We start from the raw sequence: 25,304 nt of genomic DNA, 5'->3' as shown, positions 1-25,304 counted from the left end.
ATGGTTTCCTATTAGTATGTATGTGTCGCTCTCAGTGTCGCTTCAAACACAAACCTTGAACGTCATTGCTGCTTTTGAACGTCACTCACCGTCCAGCCCTTTGTTGCTAAGCAACCGCCGCACAAGATTGACGGAGACTTGAGGTGATTCCTGAGGAGAAAACTTCGACGAAACACAACTTCTGACCCTACAGCAGCATCGTTGGCATGGTGATAAGATGGTAAGTAAGGTGATAGCCAGCCATTTTCCGTTTTCACTTTTCCTGCCATGACAACGACCCCCAGTGCGCGTTAATTTTTGATGAGTCCAGTAAATGCGCTGTGGTGTGTTTAACATCACCCAAACGAGCGACTGTGGGACTTGAGGGTATCAGTTGCTGCTTGAATTTTATTTTTATTTTTTTTCTGGAAGTTGGAAATTAATATTAAATCTTATGTGTAAAGTCATTTATAGCATTATTGCCAGATTCATTTCTATTTTCTGGAATTTCAGGTTGATGTTGAACTTAATGATCTACTTGAATGTTGAGTTTGTGCCACCGTCTTGATGGTGAAACACAAAGTTCAACAATGCCAGACGTCGAACCGCTCAGATTCCCATCAAGGGAAGGACGACCGACTGAACAAGGTGAGAATACGAATAACAGTACCACACTCTGAAATGGACACCAAGTAAAGATCTGACTTTAAAAAGTGTATGCAGTAGATGTATAGTATCAGAACTTAAAAAGAATTCTAAGTGTATGAAGTCATGTCTGTCAGGGACGATGTTAGACATGAAGCTCAATGGGGCACATGGCCTCCATCACCTAAATCACAGAAAAGTTTTTCAAGCGTGTACGAACATGTCATTACATATACGTATCATCTATTTATATGTAACAACAACAAAAGCGATAATTACAATAACAGCAGTTAAAGCTAACAATCATTTAATAACAGAAATCTCCAGTTTTAAGTACAAATATTAAAACAAGAGACACGTAAGAAATGTTAGCGTGTCTTTCTTATCCAACACAAATACAAACTGACTGATTCATTTTGTAAGCCTGAAACCACTGTTTTGACAATGTACATTATAGAAACATGAATAAATACTACATATAATAAACATCTACTTCTCAAAGGTACTATATGTTTGAAAACGACACTGAGGGTCAAACTTGTTGTCCAGTCAGTGCTCCATCTAGACTGCTTTTCATTTTCAAAATTATGGTTAAGAAAAATGAGCAGCAGTGAATGCTGATTAGATATTTAATTGGTGGGGGGTGAGGTGCCACACATCACCGTGTTATATGGTTTACATACACCCTGTCATCTCTGGAACTCATTCAGATGACATTGTGATTGTTTTGTCACTCTTATGTCAAAGTCAAGGCCCGCGGGCGAGATCTGGCCCGTGGCGAATAATTTATTGCCCGCCGGACCGGCCAGCAGGCCACATCGGCCCGCTGGTGTTTTTTCACGCACCAAAACTACATTACCCACAATGCAATGGTAGTGGAAGTCACTGTAGCTGCAGCTGCCCGTGATCCGCGACAGCGGATGAAGAGATCATGACAATGGATGAATGGATGTTTATCAGCAGTCAGAGCAGAGATTGAATTTAACCACTCCCCTCCTCAAAACTGGCTAAAAGGAAGGTGGACGCTGAGGGGGGGGGGGGGGGGTCCAAGCCAGAATTTATGTTCAGAGGTAAAAGGTAAATCTGTGTGTCTTCTGCTGAGTTTGCACGTTTCATCCCCGACTGTGCAATTGTGAACAATTGTTTTGTTCTGATGAAGCTGAACAAAACATCACACAGGAGCCATCTGACTGACAAACACCTTCACTCAATCCTGAGGATGTCCTCAGGTCAGAGCCTGACCCCGAACTTTGATGAACTTTTACAAAAGATAAGACACCATCAAATATCAGGGTCAGCCTCAGATAAGTAAGCATCACAGAGCAGTAACATATTTTCAGTTTTAATTTGAGTTAATTTTTTTACATTTGTTTCTACAAGACATGTCTCTTTGAACGAAGTACATTGTTTTGTCAGTGCCATAGATTTTTGTATTTTATTTTTTTTACTCATATTCATGGTAGTTGAATGGACTCAGGGAAAATTGCAGATAAAAGCCATGAGAAAGGATACAATTGATTTGATTTTTATTTTACTATTTGAAAGCAGTGATTGGTGGGATCATAAAGCAGCACAATAATTTTTAAAAATGTTGTATTTGTTGGCACAATAATGCATTATTATTGTGTATGCACAATATTATTATTGTACATACAATAAGTCATGCACAATAATGTGTTTTCAGTTTATAATGCATGCAATTTCATTCATGCATTTATCCTGATATTAATGGAACATGTTTTGTTTTTGAAGGACATTTACTTTTTTGTTGTTTTCCTTTTGAAAAAGGTTTCCCCCTGAAGTTACTAACAGAGCCATAACAAAATACTGCTTTATTTATTTAATCATTAAACAATATACACTGTGTTAGCTCTTGGTTCAATAGGTTATGTTCATTTCAATATGTTTTAATACACAGAAGACCAAAGGGGAGGTTTATGGATGTAGTGAAAGAGGACATGAAGGTAGTTGGTGTGAGAGAAGAGGATGCAGAAGACAGGGTTAGATGGAGGCAACTGATTCACTGTGGCGACCCCTGAAGGGAAAGACCGAAAGGAGAAGAAGATACATTGAACCAGTTCGGCCCTCGGCTTGTAGCAAATTTGTTTTTTTTGGCCCTTCGTGTATTTGACTTTGACACCCCTGCTCTACGTTATTCATTTGAACCACTCAGAAACAGATGGCTTTCATTTCGGGTGTCCCCACAGTTTGTCCTGGTCTGGTCTTGTGTTGTCTGAGTCAGCTCAGACTCAACCCATTCTCCTGATTAATGCAGCATCATTGCCAGATGACTGTTATCTCTGATGGGAAAAGTTCTGTAGGCAGACGAAATGTCTTTTTCTCTGACGTTGGTTTATCTGTGCTTGCCTGGTAGTGAGTCGTGCAAATACTGTACTAACTTATAGATTTTAATGAAACTTAGTATTGTTCTCTTCTCTTCTCTTCTCTTCTCTTCTCTTCTCTTCTCTTCTCTTCTCTTCTCTTCTCTTCTCTTCTCTTCTCTTCTCTTCTCTTCTCTTCTCTTCTCTTCTCTTTCGCTCTGCTGATCTGCCACTTATTCTCTGAGTGCTATCTAGTATCTTTGTTTTAGAGTACCTGTCTGTCTGTAGGTCCTTGAAAGTTTTGGTTTTATCTCCACTAGGGGATGTTTTACCCATCTGTTTGTGCACAGAGGACAGATAATTATAATAAAGGGGTCTGGCAAAAGTCCCAAAAGTGTGACGCTGTCCTTAACTAGAAAGAACTCAGTAGATTGCATTCCTCCAAGGCCCAACATTCAAGACATGTGCCTGTAATTAAGGCTGCCCACAAGGTTATTGTAAAAAAAAGTTAATGAGGATATATTATTGAAAGAGTAGAAGTTGAACTGGATCCGGGGAGAGCTCTCCCTGAACCTAATGACAACCTTGGCTACCAGCTACAGTTTAGTAGTGATAATAAGAATACTGTACTGTAGTACTTACAGTAAGCGTGCACAGTATACTCTGAACAGCTTGGCGATGCAGCACATATTATAGACAATGTGAACATAATGTTCTTCTGTAATATCGTATGGAATGGAATGTGATTCACAACACTTTACTCAGTGGTTATATTATAAAATGTTATCTGCTGAATCATGACTAGCGTTTTGAAAAAAATCCTGTAAATTTATATGTTATTTATTAATTTTTGTTTATGTTTCTATCCACATACAGTATTCTTTTATTACAATATGTACCGCTGGTGTTTTGTAACCGTTTTGTCCGCCAGATGGCGTCCTTTTACCACTGAGGATTCTGCTCTTGTAGTCGTTGAGAGATGCTCAAATGGCTGTTTTCTGTTCTCTCACTGATGGTCCCAGTTTATTATAATATCTATGCTAACAGAATCAGGAAAAAGTAAGAACCCACAGAACATCTTTCACAGCCAAATAATTTCTTCTAATTACTTTTCAAAATAAAGTTAATGGAAATGAATGGGTGTTTGTTCCAATAACACTTTTCTTTTCATTCTCCTCAATGAGGGATGGCTCATCATGCTCAAGGGTCTTTGTGCTGGTACATGAAGGAAGAACTGTTGGTAGTAATGATGTGGGGTGACCAAAAACTGGCTGGTTGAGCTGGTTAGGGTCTGCTTAAAAAATACTGAAAGGTTAATAATTTTAATGTTATTCAACCGTAAAGGACACCATTTGGGACAACTAGTTAGTTTTCCCCTCAGATCAACCTACAAGTGTGAATGAGGGAGAAAGAGAGGGGTGTAACAGGATCAACACCTTGCAGACTCCTGGAGAGCTCGCTCTCATCTCAGTCTTTACCTTGACAATTGTACAAATATAAAGAATAAAGGTGATTTGTGGGTTCAGTCAGTTTTGCTTGCTTGTTGGTTGGTGTCAGTCATCATGTTGGACAGGTATCAAAAACTGATCTTCACATCATTAGCAGGTAGGCGTGGATTTCCATTGCTTCTCTAATAGCAGTTGTTTTTTTTTGCCTTAAACAAAAAATTAAGTTTGATTCACAGATCTTGACTTTTTTTGTGTTTCAAGATCACGATCAAGCCGAACTTGAAGCCTGCACCGGTAGACGTCGCACTTGTGTTCTGCTCAATAGTCCCTTGCCATGTGTCGACAAAGCCATTTACCATATTCAAGAGCTGAAGGCGACAGTGGAAAACTGGTGTCAACAGGTAACTAACCACCTGTAAAATTTTATCAAATCTGTGAATGTAAGAAAAGATTAAAAGCCAATTTCAAAATGTTTTTTTCTTTTGTCTTATTTCAGTCTGGAAAATACCGGAAAAAACAGGACCAGGACAAGCACCAGTATAACAAAACATTAAGGTGAAGTCCCCTGTTATCTTTTTCGTATAGAATTTTATGAAATTCAGTAGAAACACAAAAATGTGATGTGAAAATGTCCCTTTATTTTAACAGATTTCCATTCAGAGAGTCCGACAATGAATTCATGGCAGAGTTGTTCATCGAAGGAATTTCAATTAGTGCTAGAGGTGAACAGCAAAAAAATCCAGTCGCATCTCAGATATTTTATTTTTTGTCACACCGTGTAAAAGCAAACACTCACAAACACACACATAATAATATGAAACAAAGGCACAGTGTGTACATGGAAAAATTCTAGATTTTTAAATAGATTTATTCCATGACTACAGTAACGGCTACTCAGTGTGAGAGTAAGCTGAGTCAGGGTCAATATAATAAAAATTAGATTCTATGTAGTGTTCACCTCTTATAAAATAAAGTGTGAGTTTTTCTGTACATTTGCTTTTGTGTATTGCTTTGAAAATGATGAATTTCAGTGCAGCGCAGTGGGCCAATCTTGTAAAGTTTTCAACCCTCTAGAAAGTTGTCCATTATCGCCACTACTGAAGAAAATATATGATGTCCTGGGAGAGGTTGTGTATCTGATTGAGTGGCTGGAGGCTGATCGGCAGCATGCAGAGGAATCTCTCCACAAAGAGAAGAAGAGAAAAAGATTTCTGGAGAACAAAGTTGACAGCATTTCACAGTGGAAGCAACAAGAACACTCTGTTGTTGTCCAGAAAGGTCAGTGACTGTGACTGTAGCTATAATTTCTTCACTCTGGTATGATAAATATTGTGTTGCTCTTTTTAAGGAAACATCTTAATGCTTGATAATTCTTTTTCCAGAACATGAGGCCTGCATTAGAGATCTCTCTGAACTGAAATGGAAGCTGAAACAGGAAAGAGGGAAACTTGACCAGGCCCAGGACCAGTTGTCACACACTGAGATGCTGAACCAGCGCTTACATGAAGATGTCAGCTTTGCGAAAAAACAAATCCCCAGTGTGACAGAAAACTTCAACTTCCAGAGAGACGTCGTGAAGCAAATCAGTGCCGCGCAGGCTGAGGTAGTCTGTCATTTGATATCTTTGTCTGTTAAAAGTGGGAGTTAGAATTATTTTGATATTTTTGCAAAATTAACTACTGTAATGGTTTGCTATTGGTTTACAGTTGTTCCAATGTAATAAAAAAAAATGTTTACGTCCTTAGTAATTTCTTTAATTACCAAATTTTATCAGCATGTTAATCGTGACTCATTTTCTTTCAATATAAGAAAGCATTATAAGGTACATTTTATACATTAGCAACTAAGCACAATTAAATAAGCACCAAATAAGGTTACATTTTTATTTTCTCATTAGTTTCTTGGTCTCACAATTGCTCTATCTCGCTCCGACACTCTTTATTTTCTAACTCCATTTTTAATCCACAATTAATATGGCTTTAGGGATTGCAGTGTCTATTGGTCTAACGGTCCGGTGTTCATCCAACATTTTGCTCTAGAGGAAAATCATTCCATTTTAACAACTGACTGGATTGCCATGAAATTTGGTTCAGGCATTCTTGGTCCCCAGAGGAAGAATCCTAATAAGTTTCAGAATTCTCTGACTTTTTGTTTCTTTTAATGCATTTTTTTCTTCAGTAGAAGTTAGGCTGTATCAAAATCAAATGACAACCAAAGAGAGTGCTCAAGTAGATGGTAAAGTGAATGGTTCAATAATGCAATAAGGCAACTTTTAACACCATCATTATATTAAATATCAGATTGAGCATATTTTTAATAAATTTTTCTCATTGTATCTCATCAAGTCATTGTTGTATGTTTTGTGTTACCTTGCCAATCAAGAGTCAATCTGTAAAAATATTCCGTAATTGTGAGCTTTCTCAAATTTGTAACATTTGCCAAGGTGAAGAGAAACATGTAACGCCCCTGGAGTGGAAGCATCTCTCTGTAGGTGTGGGAATAATAATCTCTGAGAAAATAGATAAACAGCTTGATATATTGTGTTTATTATCAATGCTTTTACAAAATTGCTCACCAACAATATCCAGAGAAATTATATGTCTTAAATTGATCCAATATTTTACAGGTTGATTTAGTACACTCACAAACCCAAAGTGATCTCACACTGGTTCAGGATGAGTTGGACAAGATGGAGCTTGATGCCAAAAATGAAAAGGAATCACTGGAACATGAACTGATGATGACAAAGAATCAGCTCACAAACAAGTTGTGAGTATCTGTCTTACTTGTTGTGAACAACAAACAAGTTTTGCATAATTTCTGGAAATATGAACACATTAATTAAACAAGCTGTCGAAAATTTCTCCAATCATTTTCTCCACTACCTGTCTTTAGGTATTTGCCCCTTAAGTCCTGTTCTTATCACTACCATCTAAGCTGCCACAAATAAATGCTGAAACTGATTTGACCAAAGGCCAAATGTACAGTTTTAAATTTTGTCTTTGGTAAAACTAAAAGAAACGACACCTCTCTTTATTAAGGCTGTATTTTCCACATTATTTACACACAGTGGAGGACAGGTTTCTTGCACTACAGAAGGTTTTATGGGTCCATATGATAACATACAGTATTGTGGCTAAACCATGTGATGATCCCCATCCTCATCTCTTAAAACCATTAATCCAAAGCGATTCTTCTCTACAGGGATGATTTAAACCAGTTGAAGATTCAGGAGGAAGGTCTTTGTACTGAAATAAAAGATGCTGAAAAGACGGTTGTCCATGCAGAAGAAAGGTGTGCAGCTGCTAGACAACGTGTCACTGAAATTCAGGAGCTTGAGAAAACTGAAGCAGACAGGGTAACTGATTCTGAATTCCGAAGTTTAAAAAAGAAGGGCAACTCTTAAAAAGGTAATTAAATTCATGTTGTTGATTTTTTAATTCTTTTTTTATAACAGATTTTGCACTTGAAACTTCAGATAGAGGATGGAATTCAACGGAATAAGAAATTAAAAGAAAAATTAATTGCACTGCAAGAAGATATTGAGAAAACTGTAAGTATTTCACTAAGCGTTAAAAGCATTTATTTATTGCCGCGACTTTGTCTACTTGTGTGCGTCATGCTCGTTCATTGGGTAGAGCTTGTCACATAACTGCCAGACTATGAGTGGACTCTCACTGGGGTTACCGTATGCATGCTAATAATGTCTGAATTCATGGTGCTGTGTTGCTTTGGGTAAGTGCACCCTTTGAGTTGCTGCTGTATTTTACCTTTTCTACAGAGACTTACTGGAAAAGCAGAGGTTTCCCGCATAGAGGAACAGCTCAACTTGAAAGGCAATGCTTTTACAGCTTTTCATAAAGAAAATATGGAGTATAAGCAAAGCATAGAAGATAATAACACAAAACTTTATCAGAGGTACAGTTTAGTAATGTGCAACCTCTCATATTTGGGACTTTATTCAGGAGGACACTGTTTGCATTCGTTTATGCTTTCTTTTCTACATGATTTATCTTAGTAAGAAAAAAGTGAAACAAATACATGAGGAGAGGAAGCAGATGCTTCAGAAAATCAGTGACAATGCTGAACAGGTGGGAAAGGCCAAGGAGGAAATGACCCAAGTTATGGCCCGGCACAGTGTTGTCCAAAATAAACTTGAAATGCAGGAGCGGCTCACCTTCACTGAAGAACAGAGGGCCAGGGTAGGTGGAAGTGTACAGTATGTGCAGGTACCACAGATGCTGTATGGGTAAAGTTATCCTAAATGTTTTTCAATACTCTATCTATGTTCAACAGGAGGAGATAGAGAACCTGAGGAAACACCTGACAGGTCAAGTGAATGACCTGGAGCTCCTGAAGGTTAAGTCAGTTCAGAATTAGTTAACTCTACAAAGTCATTTAGTAATTATTACTAAAATCTACATCTACATCTGTACAATTTTTCAGACCTTTTAATCTATATATAATCTATATAGATAATTATATATTACATAAAGGTCACTGTAAATGCTTGACTGTTCCATTTGCAGAATTCAGAATTTTGACTATTTCTGATTGCATGTCCCATGCCTGCACATGCTTTAAAACTCTGACTTAACAACACTCTGACTTGTCTTGTCTTGTGCATCAGGATCAGTGTGCAAATATAAATGAAGAATTTCAGCAACAGCAAAGGAGCTCAAAGCTAACTAACCAAAAGCTTCAGAAAGAATTTGAGCATGTATTGTCAGCACAAAAAGCTCTGGAGACGAAAGTTAAGGTACTGACAAATCTTAATTGTGATAATAAAAACTAAGCAGTTATTAAAAACAGTAGTGCATTGAAAGTTAATATTAATTGCTTTTTTTGATAAATTTTGGTTTGTACAGAAAATCAAGGAATTGACAGAAAATTTGGAAAAGATTCAGTGTGAACATAGGAACACATTAGTCAACCTCAATAAGGAGAGAAAACTCAAATGTGACTACCTGAAAGCTGCTCAGGTAAGACAAGGAAAGCTAAGGGTTGCGTAAAGCAATCCTTCTTCAGTAGAAGAACAGTTGCTCTGTCAGGTTTCCTCTGCAAAGCTCATTGAGCATAAAGCTGGTCACAGCTATTTATCTTGTCATTTTTTTTCTTGAACAAAATAATCTCTTGCTTTAAGCACTTTGAACAAAATAAGTATCATTAATGCTACTGTTTGTTTACAGAATGTACACACTGCCACTATAAAGAGACATGATGACACTGTGGGCAAGATCAGGGACCTTACCAAGAAGAGTGATGAATACAGAGCTGCTGCAGATCAAATGGAAAAACTAGCTGAAAGCATGCCCGAAGTCATAGCTGAACTTCAGTGAGTTAGTCGCCTTCATCACTCATTTATTGGGAAGAGGTTATTTTTATTTTGTTTCTTAAAGACAGCATGACAGACATGCCCTAAACATGTTCTCTCCTTCTACTTACACTATATACACTAAACTCTGTGTGTGTGTGTGTGTGTGTGTGTGTGTGTGTGTGTGTGTGTGTGTGTGTGTGTGTGTGTGTGTGTGTGTGTGTGTGTGTGTGTGTGTGTATACACTTTCTCTCTCTGTAGAGGCCATGACAAACATGGCCTCTACTGTTGTACCACTGACTATCCAGTTGTTTGATCTCTCTCTCTCTCTCTCTCTCTCTCTCTCTCTCTCTCTCTCTCTCTCTCTCTCTCTCTCTCTCTCTCTCTCTCTCTCTCTAGATTGAAAACACTAAGGAAAAAAGTAAAAGACATGATTGTAGAAGAGATGATTATGGTGAACGGATAATTGTTTGGTTTTTTGTCCTAATTTTGTCTGGGTTTTTTAAAAATTTGATAAATGTTGAAGGGTTAGATGTTTCTTTTGTTTAAAAAACACACAGTACTATTGAAAATCCTCTTTGTGTGAATCTCTTTTGGATTTTGTGTCAACATGATTATTTTGTAATTTTTATGAATACATTTTTATGAATAAATGTGACTTTAAAAATCAAAAAATCAAAATAAAACCTCTCACTCACTATACATATACAGTATATACTATACTGTTATTAAATACTGTATATATATAGTATATATGTATATATATATACACAGCATAGTATATACAGTATATACTATACTGTATTATATATACACCGTATATATGTACTGTGTGTATGTGTGTATGTGTGTATATATATATGTACTGTGTGTATGTGTATGTGTATATATATATATATATATATATATATATATATATATACACACACATATCAGTGTGTGTGTGCGCGCGCGTAAAGATATATATAGGTAAACAATAATTTTTTTGCATTTGATTTCCCTTTCTAGAAGTGTTTTTGATGTCGCGCAATTCAAAGCACAATCAGCTGCTCTTGTAATGAGCACCTTGCAGTCTGATATTAATAACTACCAACGACGAACACAGCGATCCATGCAGACACACACGGCTCATGTTACAGCAAAAGAAAAAGAACTGGAAGACACTCAGGTAACAAAATGTTCACTGTAACTCTCTGCAAATACATGATTTTTCTCGTGTCAAATACTTTGCAATCAGAGACAAACAGTAAAAAATGTCTCGTTGTTTATTATTTTGTGGATTAGTGTCAGCACATTGCTTGTCACAATACATCCCTTAAGATGCAGAGAAAAGAGCTGTGTGCAATTAAAATTACAAGCCATGGTCCATCTTGTTTAAGTGCTTTTTTTCCTCAAATGACAACTCACTGTTGTTATAGTCTTTTGTCTGGACAAATTTGATGATGCGTGTCGTGGTGTGATGCAGAACCTATTTAGCTACCTGTAGGCCAATGTTCTCAATGGCTATTCTAGTATAAACTCACACAGTGTACAGTTCACATTGTCAAATCAGCATATAATCTGGAGTTTTTTGTATTAATGTCTAAATAGGTTCTTGTAATAACATTAGTATACTGAGCACAGAATGGCATTTATTTGAACTCCCCTTTGTAAGAGAAACCTCTATTTATTGTAAGGTTTTCATCTGCAGGATTATCAGCCCCAGCCAGAGCCTTTTCGCTGATGGGGGTTTCACATGGCTTATCTAATGTGAAATCGCCATGTGGTATATAGTTTCATTAAACGGTGATCAAGAATGCATTAGTTCAAAACAAGAAAAGGCAATGGAGCTTAAGCTGCCATGCATCCAAGTGCAGCAACTTTAAAGAAGTTGTTGGCGTGAGACAATTTAAGAATTAGAAGTCTTCCTCATTGACACAACTCCCATTAGCCAGATAAAAGTTACCCATGCAAAAAAGGGTTTAGTCTCTTCACTTGACGAAATAAGATGATATAACAACAATACTCACCAAATAAAAAGATCTGATAGAGCCAGAACTTATAAGAAAATTTGTTACTTTAATCATCAAAACCAACATATAGCACACATAATGTTTGCATTAGCATAACATAATAAAAAAAAGTGTGCGTTCAGAAATCAGAGAGCATGAAGCAGGATGGTTAGCCTTTTTCAAATATTACTCATAAAAAAGATTTCTTCTAAAAATGCTGACTAAATACTATAATCTTGTAAACTCATGAGGGTTGCAGCTCTTCTTTTCAGGAAAAACCAGTCAGTATAACTAATAATTGAATGGGAATTAGTATGTGTTTGTGTGACAGGAGTGTTTTCAGGTGCTGTAGGTTGACCTCATCTCTATTGGACATGTACACCGAGGATGTCTTCCATACGTCTACTTATATTTTGATTCGATCAAGGCTCTGTGTTTGTTGAGCACAAAGTAAACAATGCAAACTGCCTACGCTATCAGTTTTGCATGGGCATTGAAGTGTAATTTGTACCATTTACACTTCACAACAGCATCAGATGGGCTTTGTCAGTGCTGCATGGAGTAATTAAACCTGAAATCAATAGCAGGCATTTGTCATGTTTACAGCCCCTCTTTCTGCTGGGTTAAACTCATCACTTTAGTGCTGTTCTGTTTTACTGCAGAGACACACTTCATTATGTCTGCAGGTAGACTTGAGACATTCACCAGCCACATACTCAATATTTTGGACACACTGTTTAAAATAGCATAGGACATGCAGAGAGGCACACACTTTGACTTTAGTATTTGATTTCCCAGCAAAAATGCTAATTGTATGTCTGAATTTTATTTAATAATCAACATAATCAATACAGTAGGCATGTATTGTTCTTCATATTTTATGCAGTCATCATAGTGTGACTGTAAATTATGTATAGTATTCTATCCGACTCTCTTTTCCTTCTTGGCAATCTTTTTTCCTTGGTACAGAGTGAAATGTGAGTCATGAAAACACTGATCTTTGTGATCATTCACTTTGTATTTTACAACTCTCAGCTTAATGCAACCTCAGCAGTTGTACTTTGGCCAATGTAACCTTCTATAAAACATTTTAGTATTGGCCCTAATTTTTGAATTCTCATTTAATTATGAGTAGTTCCAGTCCTTGTATATTTTAGCATTTATGTAGTTGATCATTGAGGATGCACCAATCAGGAACACCAAGCTTCAGGGACCATTTCTGGTCTAATTACTGTAATGACACTTGTTAGTGACCGTTATGTGACAGACTGACTAACCCTAACCCCTTTTTAAATGTCAATGTTTTGTATCTTAGTTACATTTATTTAGTCACAAAGGAATACTAATCAATTCTCCTGCACTATTGTTAACTAGCCACAAGAGACTGTTCTTGAATTAGTACTGAATATTGTCAGATACCTGGAACTGCTCAGAATCAAAAGATTAGATCATTACAGATGTAGATGCAGCAGAGCTTTGATTTGTGTGAATTGCAATATTAACTTTGCTCCTTTTTTGTGTTTCTTTTTAATAGTTAATCTTTTGTTTCTGATATGTGTAGGAGGCCCTAAAAGTTGCTCTGAAGCAGAACAAAGAACTGGCAAGCAGGTATGAAGGTCTCCAGAAGATCTTGATGGAGGCCAAAAAGGAGGCAGTGTCTGCATTGAATGAGAAAATCCGCAGACATGAATGTTTCCTTTATTACACAAAGGTATGGTTTACATTTAGCCTCTCACTCCTTCTAATTTGATAAAGTTTTATGAGTCATGCCATACATGCCATTCTTCTCTGCAGGAGATACTGTAGCTCTTCTTTGTTTGGACAAGAAATTTAAAAAATGTTTTAGATTTGTAACCTGTGAGGAGGTTACTGCAGCAATGTAATAATGATGAGATAACTTGAGTGAGGGAGGATGATGGATGTGACATAATGTAATGATAGCGATGTAATATTGCCACCAAAAGGGAGTAAAAAGAGGCAGAAGGATACATGTAAATACTTGAGCTTCTCCATTTTCTTGATTGTAATTGGTGCAAGGTGGTCAAATGTTTTACAATATAGGTCTTACAAATTTGATCACCAGAGCTCACAGACATCACTGTTTAGAGATCACCAGCAAAGACAAGTAAAGACCAGACAATGAATGTGCCCTTATTGCAGAGGTTTTGACAGAGAGAGACAGCACATCAGCATTTTGCTCTTTAATCTTTATAGTTTTTGACACTATTTAACTGCAGTAGAATTACACATGGCAGCCGTAGCACCAGGAACAAGAAAATGAAATGAAAAATACATATTATTTGTTCCAAGAACGACTAATACCTTTACTTGAGCAATTCCTCATCTAGCTGCATGAATGTTATCAAGTGAAAAATGCATGCAAAAATAAAATCCTGTGGACAGGATTTTCCACGCTCGTGATCAAAGCCTGATTTTCCTTTACTCCAAATTCAGCCTTCACTTTTGTTTGTTTCAAGTCTGCACTTCTAAAACGGCAGCCTCTCAGCTACTGTTTCCAGCCTGAATTAATTTTTTTATAACAAGCTTATAATCAAAAAATGCATCGGAAATTAAGATGCAGGCGTTTCAGTTACATTTGATTTAAACAGAAATTTTAAATGCTCCCTTTTCCCACTTTCAATGTATAATCATCCTTGTAATGTTTGCACTTTATGTCCCAGTTAGTACACTTAGTGGATTTTATTGATTTGTTAGTAACTGGAGGCTATAAGGTAAATTGATTTGACTTTGTCAGAATCATTTCTGAGATCAGGACATTGGAGCATGTGTGTGGGATGATTCACACCCATTGCGTTTGGAAAGCCCAAAGGGACACAAGAAAACCATCTTTTAAATGGACTTATATAGAAATATAGTTTTGAGAGAAAGCATCTTTGATATGTTGTTCAAGTGGAAACTTAACAAAATCTTTTAATGATGTTTTAAATCTGTTTCACATACATTCAAATAACTGGAAGCAGGTTTATAATTGTGGATGTGATGTTGAAATAAATCTCAAAGTATTAATAACTTTATATCTTTTAAACTCTTCCCATATTTCAATACAACCTAGCAGTTGTCATGCTTGTTCATTTACCATCTTCAGGAGTGTCGCCCCGCTGCCTTGAATATTAGAGATGAAATGGGATCCATGTATAAAGTCCTGGTTTTATTTCATTTTATTATTTCTGTTTCACAGGTAGTTTTATTGTGAATTTCCCAGTTTAGGGATGTATATCTAATCTAATCTAATCTAGTCTAAAATTCTACATCACTATAATACAAAATATTAAATATCGTGCTTTTCACTCCTCTTTTATTATTATTAACAATATAATTTCCCTATAGAATAAGATGCTCTGTCGAGTAAACTGCACAAAATATTATGAAATGATTCTATTAGCCTGTCCTTGACCATCTCCAACAGCAGAATGCTACTTACACATCAATGCTAACTAGCAGTTACATGCAGCCACATAACTGGTGTATAGAAGGAAGTATTTTAATAAAATTCAATCAATAATTCTACATCTATTTCATCTAGTTCATATAAGATCAGAGTTATTAGTTTAAACAAAGATGTTAATAATGTAAAACATGTTTAAAAATAATTATGAATTCATACAAGATTGCACAAATAGAAATCAAATCAGCATGATTCTAATTTGCAGATGAAAAATTAAGGATTAATTAGTATCTGATAGTATGGGGCAATATGTGCCTCTTCTAATAATCCTATTGATCCCATTCTACAAGTAAGCATTGCTTTGTTTATGTGAAGGCTTTTGGCTCTTAGGTTTTAACAGGCTACATCATAAAGAGCATTCTTGTTATTGTCTTTTCCTTCAGGAGCTGATGACTGAGCTAATTCGCTTTAGTTTTCAATGCACTGGGGAACACATTGCCAAGCAATGATAAGCTTTGTAGGAAGAGTAGAGAGATGGAGGGGGAAGAAAAGCAATGGCATCTATCAGAGTTTAAACCTCTTTGCTTGAAACTGTGTTCAAATAATAAAGCAAGCAGCATGTCTTTCCGAGAGACTAGGAATAATTTCTGGTTTCAGTGGGGGGTTCATGACTCTGTGTGTATGTGTAAAATATGTCTTGAGGGGATTGGTATAAAGTTAAACTGGGTGAAGTAGAAATATTTTACTCATCAGCTTTGCAGTCACAGAGTTTGCCTCGGCTAGAACAAAACTGCTGAAGCATTTAGAGAAAATTAACCCCCCATCCTGGCAGCCAGATGTGACTGGTTTCTGATGAGTGCACACGAGTGGGCAGAGAAACCAAGAGACTGTGAAATTCCTGTCAGGCCCGTGTACTGCAGAATGGGCTATTGACTGCTTTCTCTATTCCCCTCCATCATTCTTCTTGAACACTGCCATTAATTTCCTCTCCTGCCTTACCAATTCCTTTTCTTTGCCTTCTCTTCTTCTAGCTCTCTTTGTTGCAGAAGAGGATGCACAAAGCATTGGTGAAATACTTCAAACAACCCAGCTTCTACAGCCAGGCTGAACTGGACTGGTGCCAGGGTCTTTCTCAAGAGACCAACCAGAAAATAAAAACAGCCCAGGTATTTGTACATGCACATGTAAAAGAGGCTGGAAAACTTCACAAACTGTCAGCATCCGTTAAAATGGTAAATCCTTTTATTCAACTCTCATCCCACTGTAGGTATTCTTTGCATACTACAGTGACTCTGTGCTATGCTCAGCATTGTTTGATTCTTATCCTGCTAGTCAGACGCCCTGTGCCTTTTTTTTTCTTCTTCTTTTTTTTACCAACGAAAAGCAGCTAGGCAAACATTCACCAAAGCTTTGTGCCTTGCTACAATGGTGGTTATAAAGATGCACATTACAGTGTATATACATCCAGTCATCAGATCACAGCCTGATGTGATGGATGATGTGTCTGCTGGAGTACCTATGCAGTGACTCTGTGTCTGAGGCTAGATAACCCTATATACCCAACACATTGTGCTTGGTCACATCACATTATTTGTACTGGTCCCCCATTAGCAGGGGCATTTGTTGCTTTTATAGCCGTCACAATGAGTTCTGAATTAACAACATGGAAGATATCTGTGTTGCAGCCTCTTTTCCGTGCATAGAATAACCCTCCATCTTTCTCGAGGAAGAGTAGTGGCAGATTCTGCAAGGTTGAGAAGTAAGGAGCTTCATTTAGAGGATAATCGGTGTCTAATCTGTGCTGCGATGTGAGATGAGGGCAAAGCGGGCAGTAAGACAGTGATAAATCTTTATGAAATGTCCTGTCCAGCATTACTGCAGAGCCAGGTAGCATACAATCATACTACACAGATAATCTCTTTCACCATTTTATATTTTGTATCTGAACTCTAAACAGGAGGGCATGATGGTTCATGTTTGTCAGTTGCAAAAATTAAATTCAACTTCATCAGATATGCTGGAGGCATAAAAATATGCTCAGATTTGATTAGAGGTCTTCCAGAGGAGTACCTATTAAAAATAATATTAAGTGGTTTCCTTCTCAGTTCCTCCTCCTCCTCTGACTGCTGACATGTTTTTTGATGGGTCTGGTTCAGACATTACAGGGAGCAGCCATGTCTCACTGGCCCAGCCTCAGAAGGCCCCAGCAGATCACAGCTCAAGGCAGGGAGGAGTATGGCACAGTTGGGGGAGGAGCTATCAGAGAGCTGCAGAGTGTGAAGGACAAAAGAGCTGGTGTATTCAAGCGCACCACACCGTCACCCGTCACAGCCCAGCACAGGGTCCGTCAGAGCAGCTAGCATTCACTTTAAACAGGCTTCTAGTGAATAGTCCAGCTCTGGGTCTCATGTAGAAAACGTTTATGAGAAAAGGACCAAAAAAAATACAGGTTTATGTGCAGGCATAATCTCACAATCTACACAGTTATCTAAAGATCAAGATCTTGTGTGTTTGTCTTAATGTATAAACTGCAGACATGTAAATGATATTTCAACAGATCAGTATAAATCGGATGTATTATTCACAGATCAGCGGTACTGTGATATTGGTATCACAGTCGGTAACTGAGACCATTTAAAACTGGAATTTAAACCAGGATGGATCCCAACGATGCCTCTCTTAATCCATCATCTTCACTTAACCCCATGAGCAGAACATAAGAGAGGTCAGGTTTAGTAAAAGCATACCAAATCGCAGTTTGCTCAAAAGTAGCTTGAGTTGAGGAAGACTGGGAGAACCCTAGGGTGGGCCGGAGAGGGGTGGGGGCTGGTGGTGGTGGTGAGGGTGGCGGCTGTCATCCTGTTACACTCCTGCCAGAACTGGCAGTTCAGCTTTGTGTTCTGCAAGTTTACACTAGGGATGGCATAATTGACAATGGCCAACAGTGGAGAGCAGCGTAGAGCCTTGTTGAATGGTCAGTAATGATTGGAGCAGACGCCCACTGCCCCAGTCCCAGGGGACAGTAATCCAAGATCCTGTTGCTGATATAATTGTTAGTCAGAGAATTTCTGCATGGCTAGGCCAGTTCAGATTCCCAAGCTGGTTGACAGTGCCAGACAGTTTAATAGAAAAACTGGATGCTGAGGTTTTTAAAACAGAAGAGCACTGAACCTGGACATGGTTGACCAGGAGTCTCTTGTTCTCCTTCCCCACAAAAATAAGAAAAAGATATTAACTTAACTCCCGCAATTTCTGATCCAATGTCAGCCGTGTGTGGGATGCGTACAGAACAAGGAGTTTGTACTATTGCCTCTCGACAACAGCATTTTCTCTAATTAGCTTGTTTCCATTTATTCTATTTATCCCTTATTTAAACAGAAGGGTTGTCAGAAGAAATTCAGCTCACCTCAACTTTCCTGAGATCCCTGACAGATGACTCTACTACCATCAATGCTGCCGAGTCCAGAAGCTGGAGGGAATGACTGGATGCCTTCAGTTCAGAAAGCAGAATAATTGGACTTTCACCTGTACCAGACAACTTACTTACCCTAGCATGCTTCACGCCACCCCCCTCCCCCCACCAACCTCTTTACTTGCAGCAAATCCATAACAATGAAACAGGTGACTTTCATGCTGCTGTCAGGACTGATCTAATTTTAGCTGGGTGAATGATTGCAATTGGCTTTGCCTCATCAGATAATTAATCTATGTCACCATTAATTGGAAAAGAGAATAATTACAGGCAATGTTGACAGAAATTCTACGCTTCTCCAGATTCCAAGATCTAATTACGACTAGTAAAACCTTGTGACCTTAACTAGCACTTAGTTCACCTCGACCACCTTGACCATGCCCAAGCAGAGACCGCTGTCTCTTTGTCAGACCTTGTTTTTGTCATCACGGTCCAGACTCCTTCACTCGCCTCACTTTCTGAAAGCTGTCTCCCTCAATCACTTTTCAATATTCAATCTTAATTTTGTGGAAGTTTAGCATTTTCAATGAGCTGGAGATGAATGATTAATGAATAAATTTAAATGCTTCATTTTGTCCATGGATCATTAGTTAAGTCCTTTGTGGGAAGGACCTGAGAAAGGAGGGAAAATTATTGAGACATTAGCCTGAAGCAATCCAGGGGTAAATAGTGTGCACAAAAGGATGTTGTGTGTGCACTATCCACTGGCTTTCTAAAGAACCCTGGGGAAACACTGTTTTCAATTTGGAATCTTAACTGAATCACATTTAGTACTTGTGGAAAATTGATTTTTGTTTCATAATGTCTCAACAGTGTCACATCAATGTACAGAACATTAATGTCTACTCCATATAGGCTTTAAAAGGTAACTAAAAATGTCTCTAAGATTGATAATTGTCTAAATCTTGCCATTACTTACTTATAATTGTAATTAATTGTAATTGTAATTGGTGGATTACACAAGTTGCTGCTTTTCTTTGCACTTTTCTGGGTGGATCTCTATAAATATATGTATCTGTATCTGTATCTGGTAGATTAAGGTACTGTTATTGCTGTTGTTTTTGTTGTTGTTTTGCTATGTCTGATGTCTTGTCTGCTCACGTGAATAGAACTGATATGGACTAGTCCAGATGGCTAAATCATTTAATTTCAAAGTTTGGAACTGTCATCAAGTTAGTTATTTTGGTTTTTTAAAAAATCAATCAATAAATCAATAAAAAAGTTTTCTTCTGCAGACTTGAACTCAAGCACATGCTTCCTAAAGTACCAGTCAAAAGTTAAGTGTGTCCGCCTCATATAAGCGTCTCTCAAACCCACGATGCCACTAGATCTCCAAAAGCACCTTGAAGAGAAAAATGTTCAGTCCGTCTCATATTCCTTACTGACTATATGACCATACCTCAAATGAAAGTGTCTCCCCAATGCATTTATCTCCTCTCTTTGCCTCTAATCAATCCCCTAAATAAATGAAAGCGAGCCACAACTAGATGTCATTGCATTTATCTCCAGGCATGCCTCAATGTGCACACACCAAAATGCTGCTGCTTTGAAAGAGGCTGGATTGTGGAAATACCAGAGGCTATCTGACAGCTCAGATGTATTTTCTCCTGTTAGATGTTTGTTTCTGTGTGGTGAGGAAATGTAAAATGTTAGTTCCACTGTGATGTATTCCGTTTACATCAAAGCTTGCTCTCAGACATATTTGCAGTTTGTATAAAAGCATATTTTGCAAAGAGACACGTCAGGAAGATCTGATTTACAAGCAGCATGATTCTCAATTTCATCCCGGCGCCATCATGCAGACGATGGGCCCGTTTCGATTGGTTTCACCTCAGTGATTGCTTCTGATCGTTGGCGTGAATCAGAGCAACATTCTGTCCTCTCAGGCTAACCAAAATTCTGTTTTAAAATCTTTTTAAACCAGCAAAATGGGAGCATCTGCTCAAACCGTCCTGCCTTTGTTCATTAGTAAGTGGAGAGTTGAGCCACATAGTCAAGGAAAGAATGTGAAAGAAGACTGGTGCTACGTCTAAAATATCAATGAGAGAGGTACAACAAGTTTTTGGGGAACATAAGAGAGAATCAGATTTCTGTGAGTGGACCAGAGTGTTCTGCTCTGCTTTATATAGCAACACTTTTTTAACTGGAGGAGAATATTTTATTTAAGTACATTATTTTAAACATCATCTACTCCACCCTCCCACCCTACAAACAGCAGAGGGTTATTAAACAGTGTGTTCCTTGAAAGTTTAGGTGACTAAAGCATCTGTCATTCAGTCATACTTTACAGCTTAACAATACACCGGAACAGTGTGTTTGCCCAGGTGAGTCTGTAATGTGAAATTCTGCAGAAAACATGCCAAACACATTCATCAGCACAGCAAAGCATATTCCTTGTGTTTCCACACTTGTTTGATTTCAAAGATATTTATCTTAACAGGATAATAATTTGTGAAAGTCTCTGACATTTGTGGCTAGCTAGCATGATAATAAATCCATGGCTTGGAACATTTTTTAGTTAATTAGAGTCAATCAATCCAAACTTTGCTCACTTACCGGTGTGAAACCGAAGTATAATGAGCAGAAATCAGCATGGTGATTGGAAAACACAAATTACAGCTGTTAAAGAGAAACTCATCCACTTTTTCTTCTGTTGATGCCAATGCCTGCTGCGAGGACTTAAAATTAGCATGGCATTCCTTTAATGGATGTTAGGGGAATGTGATCCTCTATAATTAAAAAAAAAACTGTTAATATCCTTGTGGGCTAAAATAAGATGGGGTTACTGTGATTACATTACAGGTCTTCAAAAAGAAACAGTGGTCATTTGACTGGCCCACCAAAATTATTATTCAATTTGAAATGTATTGTGTTGCATTGTCAGACAAGAAATTTATAAATTACAGTAATTGATCAAACTACTTACATTACAGTGTTCAATTCATACAATATAGTATTTCTGTTTGTATATCATAAGCAAATGAAGTAACACCCCATAATAGCATGTGACCATACTAACGAGGTGGTCAGTGCCGCTGCTTCAGTGAGATCATGTGGTATACTAACGAACCTCCATGATTTATATGGAACAGTGTTTGCTTTAAAGGGTGTGTGTATCTCTGTTGTCAGGGTGACATTCTTATTATTCTTGACATCTTCCATGCACCTTACATTCATGGTGTAATGATGTGAGTAATAACCTGATGATGCTGACAGCACCCTACACCAGGATATATTTCTATGGCGTGATATGACCTGGCTGCCCATGGCCGTAATGTATGTGACCTCACTGCTGGATGTGATTTCCTCTCAAGCGCTCTTGGAAAGAGAGAGCTTATGTTGTTGAGCTCATGTTTTCGGGGCTGGTAACAGCAGCTTGCCATTGTATTAATTATTGTCAGGGAATCCAAGGGGTGTAGATAATACAGAATGCACTGGTTGGTCCCATTTGTTTCACTTGTCAGTGGAGTGAATAATTGGGAGTGCTGACCATATTAGACACTGAATTTCTAAAACATATGACTCAAACAGTCGCAATAGAAAAGTGAGGCTGGGAAATTAAAAGCTGAATGTCTGAAAATTTCAAATCAAATATGGAATAATTTGTTGGCTTCCCAACCCCAGAGAAATTATCTGAAGTTTAACTATGACATCCTTTATTCTGACTCAGAAAAATGTACACTTCAAAATATAAAATGGAGAAACTGTGTTCATTTAAGTACTTTACATTTCATTTTGTGTCAAACTATCATTCTGTTGGTTAATCTTAACTTTAAATCATGTTTTTCACCTGCTCCTCTGGTGAGTGTCACCCTGTTTGCACCCTAACTTTGTTCTTTACCAGTTTCAGAAAATTGATAGTTTTAGCAGAAGGGGGTTTGCTAATACAAAGAGGCTCATCTTGCAATTCTCCCAAGAAATGACTATCAGTCCTGCTACAGCAGCTTCAACGTCCCTAGGTGACCGCGCCACTGAGTCCGTGCTCGCTCCATCGCATCCCACTCCACGCCTGCTGCCACCCTGAAGGTAGATGCATCACGCTGGGGAGACTGTGCAACAGCAGCCCTCTCTCCCACCAGCCCCCCAAACCACCTCCTGTGGCCCCTTCCACAATTCCAGGTGTCCACTACAGCCCTAGTCCCAGCAGCCCAGACTCTCCCTCAGGTGAGTCTCCACACCACCTCTACATCTCCTCCCACTTCAACTGCACAACTGGCATCTCTTTTTGTCATTTGAGAAATGTCTCAAACACACACACACACACACACACACACACACGCTGCTGTGCTCACTCTGAAGAGGACACCGCCTGTTCCTTTCTGCTCACCTCCCGGCTGCTGGCTGACTCTCTGAGCCGTGTCTGTGGTGGTTACACCATGTGTGGGGATCTTGAGGTTTCAGGTGGTAGGCCTCCTATGCACCCTGAATGGAAAATATAAGTGCCACCAATTTATTACACTTTTTATGAATCATCCCTGACTACCTGTAATCTAAGATAACATGTAGTTGCCAATCAGTCACAAACATTAAATTATATATATATATATATATATATACACACACACACACACACACACACACACACACACACACACACACAGTATATATATTTGATATTTTAGCATCCAGTAGATGTCGTACTAGAGCAAATGAAGCCTCATGAAGCTTCGAACCGCAGTGAACCGATTGGGATGAATCGCTTCAATGCTTCATGGGGCTTCATCTGCCCATCACTAACTATACATGGAGTTCCCAGTAAACATAATTTTAGAGTCATAACTGTTCCAACAATCTTCATGTTTTTTAGCAGAAAGTCCAAACAACAGGAATGACAGAAAATGGCAACGAATCCTGAGTGAAACTAGCTGGTTAGCACGGACAGTCTGTCCAGCTATGGTTTCTGTTTGGAATGGGACAATCGATGTAATATCCAAAATGCTCCCCGAGCATCTGACTAAAACGGTCTTGTAGTAACTACATATAGTTCTGTTCATGTAGTCAGCTAACAGAACTATCACTTATTTAAAATGTCTTTTCCACTTACTCCTTTGACAGGTGCCTTTTCCTTTAACGTTAGCTCCTTTCCCATTCTCACCATTAGTTAGCTTTCTCTCTCCAGTTAGCCTGCTAGCATTCATGTACAGCTTTGCAATGCCTGCCCAGCGCAATCCATGATTTGCCAACACAAAGTTACTAGTTACTGGGACTCTGAAGCAGGAAATCCCAGTCAAAACACCTTTGCCACATCCCCATGTCTAAAGCAGTCACACTGCATTATCATACATCACATCAAAATATCACACACAAAACTGAACACAACTGAGATGATACAATACGTGGAGGTACTGAATCGAATAAACCGTAAATGTTTTTTGATGTTATATATACAAGTACATACCTGCATTTTCATTATTTATTTTCTTTAACCCACATTCTGCATTAATTTGACCAAACCTAACTCTCTTTTAAGAGGCTTCCTGCAGCATTTCCACATTTTCACCCTTTAAATATTTTCCATTCTACAAAAACCTTAAAACTATAGCAGTTTCACCAACACATAAATTACAACTTCCACTTTATAGTTTACCATACCACACCACACTTAGTTAACAAAATATTTTACAAACAAGATGCTATCACCCTCTCCATGATATTAATATGATATGTTCTCTGATCTGTAAACAGCTGGTTATCTTGCTTTTCCACGATAAGAGAAAGTGCTGAGGATTTACGCTTGGTGAGCACATTTGGGCTGAATCTTTCACACGTCACAAATTGCAGATGGGAAGCAGTGATCTTGAACAGCCGATCACATTTCCGTGACCATCTGACACCTTCCATTTAGGAAAATAATACTTTCTATCTTAGCATACCCCTCTGCAGCAGCCAGCAAAAGGAATTATGCCTGGTAGACTTTGCTATTCACAACTTTGGAGCTGCTCCTTTTGTTTTGTTCCATTGCACTGATTAGATTAAATGTTCACTCCTTAATCAGTTATTCAAAGCCATATAAATGTCTGGTTTGTGCTGGTGTGAGATATACATGCTATAATGTCAGCGTTCCACAGGACGTTGTGCAGCAGCTGAGGACAAAATAAAGAGCTTATTATATAATGTCACCGTTTGAAGTAGATAATCACTGGCATGGATCTTTTTGCACCTTTTTCAGCCTTTGAAAAGTCATGAATTAACTGCAGTGTTTAAATCTCATATAACTGCTGTTATGTCCTCTGATATCTCCTCTCAGGCTCGTGTAACATTTACACAAAAGACCTTTTACCCATAGAGGTAGATATGGTATTTGAGTAATATGACAGATAAATATGAATCGGGTTAACTGGTACAGAGAGTTGTAAATCACTGTGGTGTGATTCTTTGTCTCAAAGGGTTTAATTAGTCTAGAAATTCTTCTCTTATCTGATGACCCCCCTCTCCCCCTCTCCCCAACCCCCACCCGCACCCCCTCTTTCTGCACACTGCAACAACTTACAACCATAAATGCCCTGCAATCTTAAGACCAGTGGCCTCGGGAGACTGAGTTGCTACAAAGAGCTGAAAGAGTTGGAAATGGTCATTTCATTGCATTAGAATAGCTCACTCGAGACTTTGGTAATGTAGTGCTAGCTGAGTGCTAACAGAGATAACAGTATGTGACTCCAAAGTGAAATACTATGGGCAAATATAATTCTCCACAGTGTCAACAGAAAAATGACATAACACATTAATAG

At 38.1% G+C, this 25,304-nt stretch overlaps 1 protein-coding gene across 1 annotated transcript; it reads left to right on the top strand.

Annotated features, from left to right (window-relative positions):
* The first annotated feature begins 569 nt into the window (after positions 1-569).
* LOC137612485 (coiled-coil domain-containing protein 178) lies at positions 570-25,091 on the top strand. Its single transcript, XM_068341026.1, has 22 exons — positions 570-627; positions 4,655-4,794; positions 4,890-4,948; positions 5,042-5,115; positions 5,468-5,671; positions 5,776-5,996; positions 7,020-7,162; positions 7,598-7,751; positions 7,851-7,946; positions 8,175-8,311; positions 8,412-8,595; positions 8,690-8,752; positions 9,024-9,152; positions 9,262-9,375; positions 9,583-9,728; positions 10,716-10,875; positions 13,260-13,409; positions 16,136-16,270; positions 17,261-17,446; positions 22,536-22,740; positions 24,824-24,873; positions 24,963-25,091. The coding sequence occupies exons 1-22, from the start codon at positions 570-572 to the stop codon at positions 25,089-25,091; spliced, it is 2,937 nt and encodes a 978-aa protein (XP_068197127.1).
* Positions 25,092-25,304: the final 213 nt, after the last annotated feature.

The sequence above is a fragment of the Antennarius striatus genome, chromosome 18 (genome assembly GCF_040054535.1).
Source record: "Antennarius striatus isolate MH-2024 chromosome 18, ASM4005453v1, whole genome shotgun sequence".
NCBI lineage: Eukaryota > Metazoa > Chordata > Actinopteri > Lophiiformes > Antennariidae > Antennarius > Antennarius striatus.
The sequence above is the reverse complement of the archived record's forward strand: the minus strand, read 5'-3'. Positions and strand labels throughout refer to the sequence as shown.